The 11,343-nt window shown below is 38.0% G+C and overlaps 1 protein-coding gene across 1 annotated transcript in view; it reads right to left on the reverse strand.

The window, feature by feature from the left end:
- Positions 1-11,119, reverse strand: part of GAS6 (growth arrest specific 6) — a 49,941-nt gene extending 38,822 nt beyond the window's left edge. The window contains exons 1-2 of the mRNA XM_081946267.1: positions 10,920-11,119; positions 9,872-10,044 (exon numbers count right to left, since the gene is read on the reverse strand). Of these exons, the coding sequence (XP_081802393.1) occupies positions 9,872-10,044; positions 10,920-10,986 (240 nt within the window). The 5' untranslated portion in view covers positions 10,987-11,119. The remainder of the gene's footprint in view (positions 1-9,871; positions 10,045-10,919) is intronic.
- Positions 11,120-11,343: the final 224 nt, after the last annotated feature.

Consider the following 11,343-nt stretch of genomic DNA (forward strand, 5'->3'; position numbering starts at 1 on the left):
TCTTTTGGGCAAATCACTCATTCTACTGAAGACTGTCACCAATGTCAATAACAGCTCCCAGAATACGTCCCAGAAAAGAAGATGGTACTAAAAGTAATGCACCTTATGAGTAATGATTCCAAATAACAGACCAAATAAGCAAAAAAGATGAAATGTCCATGCCTTTAAGGAATGTAAAACTGGTCAATGAACAATAGTTAGTCTTCATAACTTCGAAGCCCAACTTGTCCTTTATTTCTCTGTTTTGGAAATTAAAAGGGTAGAAGATCACACTAACAATAAAAACTGCCTACAACTGCACGTAATGATTTTCGCAATGTGAACCTGCATATGATAGGGTTTCTATCGCAATGCTTAACACTCTGTCATAGGTGCCATGCTAATTATATGCTACACTGTAAATGAGTAGAAAATTAGACAGTATGATGGTAAGGAATTGGTGATCGACAGACAATTGTGATGTGAAGAATATAGTGGTATACCTGACAGCTACAAGTTGATGCAACAGCATCCTCAAATACAAAAATCAAGAAAGAATGGCTATTCTCCACATGCATACATTATGTATTTAACGTATTTGATTCCTTCCTTTCTTTTAGTCCATTTAATCATTTCCAAGAACTTCATTTGGAATTTTTTTTGCATATGTTTTATGTTTTATATGTTTTATTGTACGCCGCCCCGAGTCCTGTCTGGAGAGGGAGCGGTTAATAAATTCAAATTTATTATTTATTAATTTATTATTATATCAAAACATGTCTTATTTATTTTAGCAGAAAAAGAAAAGAAAAAGACTTGGAGGTAGAAAAAGGCTTTTCCTGCTTATATATTTCCATTTATTCAACCTTCAGAAGGTCAGTGAATTAATGTTTCTGTTTGATTTACACTAACAGAAGCAAATACTTACTGACATGTCATAGAAATGTTAACATTTAACATTACAAGATTATCCATTATTTTGGCCGAATACTTGAAAATGAATCAGAAATTGGAGGGGGGATTTAATTTTATCTTATGTTCATTTTCAAACAAGATGACAAATAACAAACCTTACTATTTAGTTTCCAAAGGTTTTGAAGAAAGTATATTTTCCATTTTTAAGTTTCTGAACTACTTTCCCCAAAACATAAATGAAAGATTATGTAGTTTATTTAAAGGTTAGAGATGCCCTGAGTACCAGAAAGCTTATCAATTTATGAAGAGAAATTTGAAGTTATGTGCAAAAATGTATAACTTACTCTAAAAGTTTATTTTTCCAATTACAATCAGACTAATAGGTGACCAACTTTTTTACAATGAAAAGGAGGACAAAACACGTTCTATTGTCCAAAATGCTAAGTTGACCAACTTTTTTACAATGAAAAGGAGGACAAATAAATTGGAAAAAATATATCGTAAATAAAAGAAATATTTTATTCATTGCAACAATAATACACTAAAATATGATATATGGATAATAAAAACATTTGCAACATTTTATATTGTAATTATGCTTACATGCCTGTTAATTATTATTTAAATGAGTACTTTTCCATTTAATTAATATTTTTGTCAATGTATCATCTTCTAACAATATATTGGAAATATCTGAACAAGAAATATCCTTCATATTGAATTTTACAGCAAGTGCTGCAGCTAGAGTATCAACATTCAATCTCGATTTCTCACTTGTCGAAAAATCATTGGCAATTGAAAAAAACTCTTTCAACTGCTGCATTAGTTCCAGGGCAGCACAACGTAAATTGAACAAGTATAAATAAATGTTCACATGGAATATGTTCATTTTTGAAATGGCTGAAAATATCCACTCATCTTTTATCAATTTCAACATGTTGATTTTCCCATTGTATTAATTTTTCAGAATTTAAATATACATTCAGTCTTCTAATTTCTTCAAAGAGACAATTGTTGTCTATTTTAATGTCTAGCATTTCTTTAGATAAAAATTCAACACAAGATTCAATATCTGTTCAATATACTTGTGATGAAGTAAAAAAAACACCATTAAAAACTGTTTAATAAAATAAGTCACATTCAAATATCAAAAAGGAGGACATGTAGGAGGACACTTTTCGAGGGAGGACAGAACTTACAAAAGAAGGACTGTCCTCCCTAAAGGAGGACGGTTGGTCACCTTACTAATAGATTTTTAAGCACAAATAAAAAAGACAGGAGTTAAATTCTAATTTAAGAAGATAGGTTATAATTTCAATTTAGATAAATAACAATGAATAAAAGTAGAAGTATATGTACAGACAATAATTTATGTTCATAATCTAATCTATGTTATATATGCCCCAAAGCATATATTTCATATAGGTGTTTTCCAGATATTTTGCATTAGAAGTCATATAAATCTCATTTAAAATGGCCATTTGGATGGAAATCATGGGAAATGTAGTTTAACACAAGTGGTTATCAAAAGATTATGTTGTGTATAAATTGGCTCCCCCCCCCCAACATTTAATTCCTATTACAGGTAGTAATGAATCACTAATGAATCACTGCAGTTGTTGTTAGTAATATAGCTGTTAAGTGAATCTGGATTTTCCATTGACTTTGCTTATCATGTCACAAAAGGTGATCCCATGAGTTCACGAATGGGAGCTGCCAAAGTGTCTGAATTTTGTTCACATGAAGATGGGGATCCTGCAATGATAAACACTCATAAGTCACTTTTTTCAATGCCGTTGTAACTTTGAACAGTCACTGAGTGAACTGTTGTAAGTCAACGACTTACCTGTTCAAATTCACAATTTTAAATGGTTGCTGAATGAACGGTTATTAAGTGAGAACTGCTTGTAGTTTGCTTCCCCCCCCCCAATCAGATTTATAGAAGGAAGTTTAAGATTTGTTGCTTATGTCAAGAAGGTATTCCTAACTAAGTTGTCAAGACCAGCCTACGCTAGAAACTTCTTTTCATTTAGCTGAGATTGCCGGATTTTGAGCATTAACTGGCTCATAAATAAAATGCATGGTAAGTAATGATTTAAGCAGAAGGAAAGGACTGCTGAACTGCAGCATGTGCTATAAAGCGAATTATACTTTCAAGGTCAGATTGAAAAGTTGATTCTACTTGTTTGTAGCTTCACCTGACCTGGGTTTATAATAATGTTTGTGTTCATATCACATTCAGCTACATAGCTAACACATGTCTGACTGGAACACATCTTTGCTAAACTACTGAGTCATAGATAACTCATAGTTCATTTCATAAGCCGATTTTTCATTTTCAGAGCCACACATACTATGTTAAGCAAAAAACACATTTTAATCTAGTCTGTTCTTGCTAATAATAGAAATATGTGCAAGAAAGAAACAACCAACAACACTGTTGCCAAATACACAAACTTTCTGACAATAGATTAAACTGATATAGTACAGGGGCCAGTTTAGGAGGTCCTAATGGATTCTGTGATTTCTGAACAAAGTGAAGAAATGTGGTTTGATCACAGAAAATGCGCTTTCCAAGCTACAGTCATAGATTTATTTATTTATTTATTAAATTTATATGCCATTCATCTCACTTTCCAAATTGACTCTGGCAGCTAATACACTACACTGCATCTACTCTGTGTAGATGCTACACAGGTGCTACCAAAGCACTTTTTTGCTTTCCAATAAAAAAAAGGGGGGGTCTTTAGTCAACAATGATAAATGTTAAATAATTTTCAAGGATGGAAGAAATGTATATAAGTCCACTATCTTGGGGATCTACAAACAGTAATTTTTAGGCAGGGGATGGACTGGATAGGAAAGAAACAGTTTTTTTTAAATATAAATTAGTGAATAGCAGACTGTAACACCAAGAGTAGAGTCTAGCGGTTTCCCCAATGTTCCACAGTTGGCATCTTTTACATATATTTTTCTCTTTGCAAAATCATAAATAGAAATACTACTTACATGACATTTTTATAGCACTGGCACATACACAAGCATCCCTAACAATCCCTATTGCTTCTGGTAAATCCTATTCTTCTTCCCCTGCAGATATCATAGGAAGGGCTACTTCTAAGGAAGCATTTGCTCATTTGGATTTGTGTACTATTGTGCTATTGTTTTTTTCACAAAAAGAATTCAGGTAACAGACACTCCCCTGAACACAAGCCTTCATAGCAAAGTAAGTGGCAATGCCACACCCACAATTAAATAGGTATTCCAGGACGTGCTGTCAACAAGGAAGCATATATTGGCTGAAATGTTCGCTGTTACAGGATAAGCAAAGCTAGAAAAGCATCCAACGATGTTGCAATGATATTGGGTCTTGGAAGATAACAATATGACGGCAAATATATAGCTAAAAGAGGTTGGGACATGATAGATAATAAAAATCAGGAGTAAAAAAGGCAATGGAGACGTAGGAGAATACAATATCGTTGGTGGTGGGATGGAAAAGACTTTCCCCCATCTCCAGGAAAGATTGCTGTGTGTCCATGTTGGACGGAGGTGATGTGCCTGTGTGTGCACATGCTTATAAATCTGTGAAGCAGCATATATGTCGGGAGGAGGTTATGCATGCACATAGATATTCGTATGCGTTGATGTACTTTACATGGATACTAGCACATGTCTTCTCCAAGACCGGAACCTGGCCTTCCTATAGATTATGGATTATAATTTCTCCAAAACTGATTGCATAACATAGTTTTTCCATATAAATTGTGTTGTTTGAATATTTTTAAAAGTTATATATTTAGTGTGAGAAAATTATTAACTGAAAAGACATCTTTGGTAGTTAACATATGTTGACGATCTATTTTGTAATTTTCCCTGGCTGTTATCATGTAAGATAAGCAGTTTGGTGCAGTGGTTAAGGCACTGGGCTAAAAACCAGAAGGCAATGAATTCTGTTCCTGCCTTAGGCACAAAACCAGCTAGGTGACCTTGGACCAATCACTTTCCTGAAGTGAAGAAAATTGCAGGGACTAGTCCAGGCAGTCACCAGGAGTCAACACTGACTCAAAGGCATACACACATAAATGACATCTATGAAACATTAGGTGGCGTACAAGATGTAGCCAAATTATTTAAAATGAATCAATATTTGAAATTCAAGCATTTTTCATCATTACAGGCATATCTCTTATCAACTTAAATTTTATTTCTCCTATCACACTCCTTATATAGACCTTGACTGGGGTATCATGTTTTGAAGGCAGACTTTGTTTTAGCATTATTTTCTTTAGACCTTTTTACCTAACTAGTTTCTCTGGAGGATCAAAGCATATAAAATAGAGCCAATTAAAAAAAAACCTTGAATCATTAATCATCACAAGATTACAAGCAACCAAAACTGCTCAAAATTTTACTTATTTATTAGTTCTACATTTCACACACACCCTTCCCCAAATCAATAATAATAATAATAATAATAATAATAATAATAATAATAATAATAATAATAATAATAATAATAATAATAAACACCAGACATCACACTGGTTGAGAAAAATAAGGTTACAATCATAGACATCGCAATACCAGGTGATAGCAGGGTCGAGGAGAAGGAACATGAAAAAGTCGCGAAATACCAGGACTTAAAAATTGAAATTCAACGATTATGGCACAAACCAGCAGTGGTAATTCCAGTGGTAATCGGCACACTGGGTGCTATTCCAAAAGCATTGGAATTACATTTAAAACAGTTAAAACTTGACAAAATCACCATCAGTCAAATGCAAAAAGCTGCACTGCTTGGATCTGCACGTATATTACGAAAATACGTTACGACGTCCTAGGCCCCTGGGTGGGGCCCGACTAGTAATCAATGCCAGATCCGGCGAAACAACTGACCGCTGTGATACAATCGTATAATAATAATAATAATAATAATAATAATAATAATAATAATAATAATAATAATAATAATAATAATAATAATAATAATACATAGCATTCTTTCCTATTTCTGAACAACCCCACCCCCAGTAAGGCAGCCTGGACTGAGAGATCCTGACTGGTCCAAAAGCCATCCAGTAAATCTATGGCTGAGGATGGATATGAACCTTATATAAATTAACTCAGCATTTATCTAAATTTACTGTACATGCTGAATAATACAAGAGGGTTACTCAGCACTTTTAAAATGACAGTTCTAAATATAGATCTTTGAATTATGGGTTATTTGTTCAATATTGCATCAAACAAATTTTCTTGTTCCTACTCAAAGCTCTCTTAAATGTTTTGTGTCAAGCAACAGGGAAAAAAACTATTTTATCACATCAAAATCTATACACTACTAAATTCTTGCGACTGTTTGATATTTCGAAATTTTTAGCTGGGCAAAATGGTGCAACACAAGGCAACAATTTTTGACTCAACATACCTTGATTGGGCTAACTTACAGAATGTACCCAAAATATGACTCCTGTGGGATTGAAATTTGGCAAAGTTGTAGTTGCTTGTCCACCATGCCTTCTGACTACACTGGTAGAAACTACGGGTTGCCTAACAAAAGGGACGATGGGAGAGGTATACCCTACTCCAGGGGTGTCCAAACTTGGGAACTTTAAGACTTGTGGACTTCAACTCCCAGAATTCCCCAGCCAGCTTGGCTGGCTGGGGAATTCTGGGAGTTGAAGTCCACAAGTCTTAAAGTTCCCAAGTTTGGACACCCCTGCCCTACTCTCTTTCCCGCCTCCCTCGAGCTTCTGCACTGAATAACTGGAGGCAAGGGCTGAGTAGTGAGTAGCCAATGGCTGCTTTGGAAGACAGCCCAACATTTGAAATCTCTTAACAATAGTAGCCAGTGAGGGGAAAACTTGAATGCCAGCTTGGAGAGGTGGGGAGGTGGAAGAGGAAGAGGCTTCACCAGGGCTCTCTTGAATGATCCAATGGGTCACAGGTTGTCTAGTGATCTCTTACAATTTACAAGGTACCTGAACCTTAATATTTGCCAAGTACACCTGCTTGTGCATTTATATAACATGGCATATGCAGACTTGTAAAACATATGTCATAGCTTTTCAAAATTCTCATCAGAATTTTAAAGTCACAAACAAATCTCCTTTGTACAGTCACACATGCTAATATAAATTCTTCAACCCCTGTACATATTGTTTGTATGATAAGGTAAAAGCCAACATTCTACATTATTTTAAAAATACCATTTCTACTTTAAAATAAGAACATTTAAGTGCTATAAAACAAGAATGAGGAACAGCTGTGAGGAACAGCAAGATGTTACACAGCTATAATTCCAATATTATTAACTAATCTCTCTGGAACTATTTAACAACACCTGGAAAGAGTCAAGACACAAAATAAAGCTACAAGATTACATCCTCTAAAAATACCAATAACTTGATACATCTGGACCAATATTAGAATCACAAGTAATCCAAGGTGGGTTTTTTTTGTTATTTCTTATAAAATGTGTGATCTCTTTCTTTTTGACCATATGGTAATGATAATCAGTTGGACTTCAGGAAAACTAAAGAAGATTCCCAGATCATCTTAGGAATTATTGTATTGCTCATCTCTTTAACAAACCACATTTGAAAATCATCCACAAACCTGATTAGCTGAGAGAAATGAAATAACCATGCTTGCTCAGATATTGCAGTGCTTCTACTACAAACATCCCAGCAATATTTTTGACGTTTAGGGCACTATGTATCGAATTATGTTTTTAAATAATAAAGGAATAAATTGTACTTGATTACCAATAGAATTTTACTATTGTTTCTAATAGATCTTTCTGCTATTAATGTAGCTATCAATAGCTATTAAAATTCAAATGATGAATGAAATGTCCAAGTTCAGAGGCAACATATCTCCAGATACTGGAAATCAATCCAGGATATTTCCACCAGTTTAATCTTGATATTGTTTTGTGACCTTCCAAGGACAGTTCCTATCTTGTACTCCAAGGTTAGTGTTGCGATAATTTCATGGAATTCCAAGATCCTTTTTAGGTGAATAGTATTATTGGTCTATACAGATTTTTGTTTGAAACTTGTCTATTGCTAATCTCGTAAGGCTAGAAGACATGCAATGCCGGGCAGGAAGAGATGGAGAACAAAGGGAAATCCCATTATGCAAACAGAACTATTTACATTAGACAAAATCACCATTGCTTCAGGTATGCTACATCAACATATGACTACTATATTTGAAAGATAGTTTATCTCTCCGTGCCACCGCCCTTTCTTCTTCTTCCTCAGAAAACTATTCCCTTTTTTCCACTCCATTCATCTTTATAAACTATACAACTTCAGAAAGATTTTTCAAAACTGGAGGGAATTAAGAACACAAACATGAAACAACATTTATTTTTAAAAAAATCTGTCACAGAAAAATCCAAACATTCCATAGTAAAGCTTTAGATAAATGACATTGCAGAATATATAACATTCCTTCCCTTTTTGCAATGGAACAATACAATTTAGTCATATACTTTTTCTGCAGGCTCATTTTTGGATTAAAAAAAGTTTTACTAAAACTTTATATATAACTCTCTGGTGACTTTGGATTATGTTTTTTTTTTACTTTGGGGCATATTCCCCACCCTTGGCTGCAAACTTGTAAGAAATTATTTCAGCAAAGCCTATATTGATTTAATGTGAACACATTTAACATTGATATTTAAGAGGAGTAATATTTTATGAGTTCAAGTGTAGGATAACAGATATGTAAACGACCTAAATATCCAATGCTGATTGATGTTACTGAAAAGGATAATTGGAGAGAACAACTTGTTCATTTCTGTTCCTCCCAAACATATCCTGGACTTTATCTGAAGCTAAAGGTCAAAAGTTTAAGAGTGATATCACAAACCAAAATTTGCTACTAATTTGGAAAAAGAGTGCACCATTCTGTAAACTTAGTCAGGGAATATGTTAAGACATGTTTTTCCTTAAATATAAAAAGTAACTCTTCTAAGAGAAAAAAATTCAAGTTCCTCTCATTCTCAGTACTTTTGACCTACAAAACTCTCAACCTGTCCACCCAATCAAATCATTAACAGGAATACAACCCTGTGCAAAAATCACTAGTTCTCTCAAAACATTTATTCCCTAAACTAACACCAGACAATCCTTGTTTAATAAATGAGGTTTTTTTTCAGAATAGTACATCCCAATGTTGCAAGCATCAGAAAACTAGAATATATAAAATGAAATGTTTTATTTAAAATTATAATTACTTTTATACTATTGAGACTTCTAGCAAGAAACAGCTATAGATTTAGGTAACTACCATTCACTCACTAAACACAGTATTTTTTTTAAAAAAAGATTCATTTGCTGATATATGTTAACTGCTTTCATTTATCAACCAACACACAGCTGATCCAAGTTAGCATCATCTTCTATTTCGGTAAACATATTGAATACTCTTCTAAATAAGATGGCTTTATACTGTTTATTCAACTGATTTATTCAACAAAACCTTGCTTGCAAGCATTTTTAAAAAAAAAACAATGGAGGGGAGGCCTTTGAACTAACAGGCACCAAAAGAAATATTCAAATTGAGCTGTGCAAATTGCAAATTCTCCTTAGTTATCCAAAAACCCTGATTCTAGTAGATGTATTTCCTCTGTGGTAGGATGTAATTTGTCCACAAAAGAATGCAGTAAACAGACAGGACACTCAAGGAATACTTTCTGGGAGAGGGATCCTGACTTATCTCCCAACGTTTCCCTACTCTTGTTTGTCGGCCTCACAATCCAAATAGAACGGATTTGTCAAGAGAAGGGCGTGGCTTAAGTTATTTATCTAATCATGACTCTTCCAAGCAACTTCTCCAGCTGTGCAAACACCTGGCGCCCTCATTCCTATTCTGATGCTTTAGGATGACTTCACACTATTCTTCCTTTTTTTTTAAAAAAATAAACTTAATGACCCCCGACACTTTTTTGGACTTTTCTCACCGTCTCAGGGTCGTTCTCAAACACTTCTCGGGCTTCCTCCCGGTTGCAGAGTTCCTCCACGCACTCACGCTCCAGATGGCCTTGCTTGGTCTCCTCGAAGATCTGGTAGGCTCGGCGGTGCCGCTGGCGAAGGAACTGGGAAGCCTCTTCCCGATCTTTGTAGAACACCACGGCTGGAGGAGCCCCCAAAGAAATAGGGGAGGGTGGGGGGGAGAAGGGGGAAGCCATTAATCCCGGGCTCCCTTGGAAAGAGGACGCGGCCGCGCGCCTCCCGAGCAAAGTCGCCTCCGGGCAAGCGCGCGGGGATATTCCCCTTTTTTCAAGGATCCTCCGGGACCATCACGAACTCCGCTCTACGTGACATGCACGGAGCGCTTGCAAAAACCCTCCGGCTCTGGGTTCCATCTTCGGCTCCGCGGCCACACACACGCACCATTTTCCGCGCTCGCCACGAGACAAACCAAACAATGCCTCGGCGGCGTCACCGCCGTTTACTTCGAAAAACAAGGACCTCCCCGGCTCCCCTCGCTCGGCCGCTGCCGAGAACAAAGCTGCGGAAGCCCCAGAGCCAGGGAGCCGAAGGTCGGCAACCACCGACCCCTTTGAGCAAAGCTTGGGAGGGGGGGGGGAGAGAAGAGGTCTGGTAGCGGGGAGACCGAGAACCTTTGGCCGAAAAGTAGCGCCACGAGGCAGGTGCCCTGGACTTGAAGCTGCCGGCTGGTCGCCCGTAGGGGGAAAAAAAGGCTCTAGGACGCCCTGACCTTAAGGGGCAAACGCTGAGGAGCGCCGAGGCGGCTGTCGGGGGGCTCTTTCCCGGCCCACAGAAACGCGAACGCGGTATTATCCGCGTGGACTTTGGGGGGTTCCCCCCCCGCTCTTTTAAAATGCGCGTCTCCCATCCATTCAGGGGAAGAGGGCGAACTGCTCCGCCACTACGAGGCAGGGCAGCGGAGAGGGGCGTCCTTCCTCGGCTGGGGTGGGGGGAGAAGAGGAAGAAGAAGAAGAAGAAGAAGAAGCAGCGGCCCGGGGAGGAAGCCCCACTACTCACTCTGCGAGGAGTCCGCAGCCAGCAGGACGAGCAAGAGGGCAGCAGCGGGAGCCGGCGGCGGCTGCATGATGCGGCGGCGGCGGCTGAGCCTCGGGCTGCGCCCTCTGGCTGGCCGAGAGGAGCGGGGCGGTCTGGTAGCGGAGGAGGGAGCGCCGCTCCTGTTGGAAGCAGCGCGGCTTCTGCCGAGCCCCGCGGGGGAGTCGCTTGTGCTGTTGAGAGCCAATCAAGGCAGAAAGTTCGCAGGCTTGGGAGCTCCGGCAGAGACACACCTAGTGCTCCCCGCGCCCTCAGCGCCCGAGAACTGGCTGGCTGCTGAGCGCAGCGGCGAGGATGGAGGTCAGAGGAAGAGGGAGGCAGGCCCCGGAGGGACGCGGAAGGAAGAACACAGCGACTCGTCGCCGGCCGTGCCCTCCGGGGCCGAAAG

The sequence above is a fragment of the Natrix helvetica genome (genome assembly GCF_964273705.1).
Source record: "Natrix helvetica genome assembly, chromosome: 3".
Classification (NCBI taxonomy): domain Eukaryota; kingdom Metazoa; phylum Chordata; class Lepidosauria; order Squamata; family Natricidae; genus Natrix; species Natrix helvetica.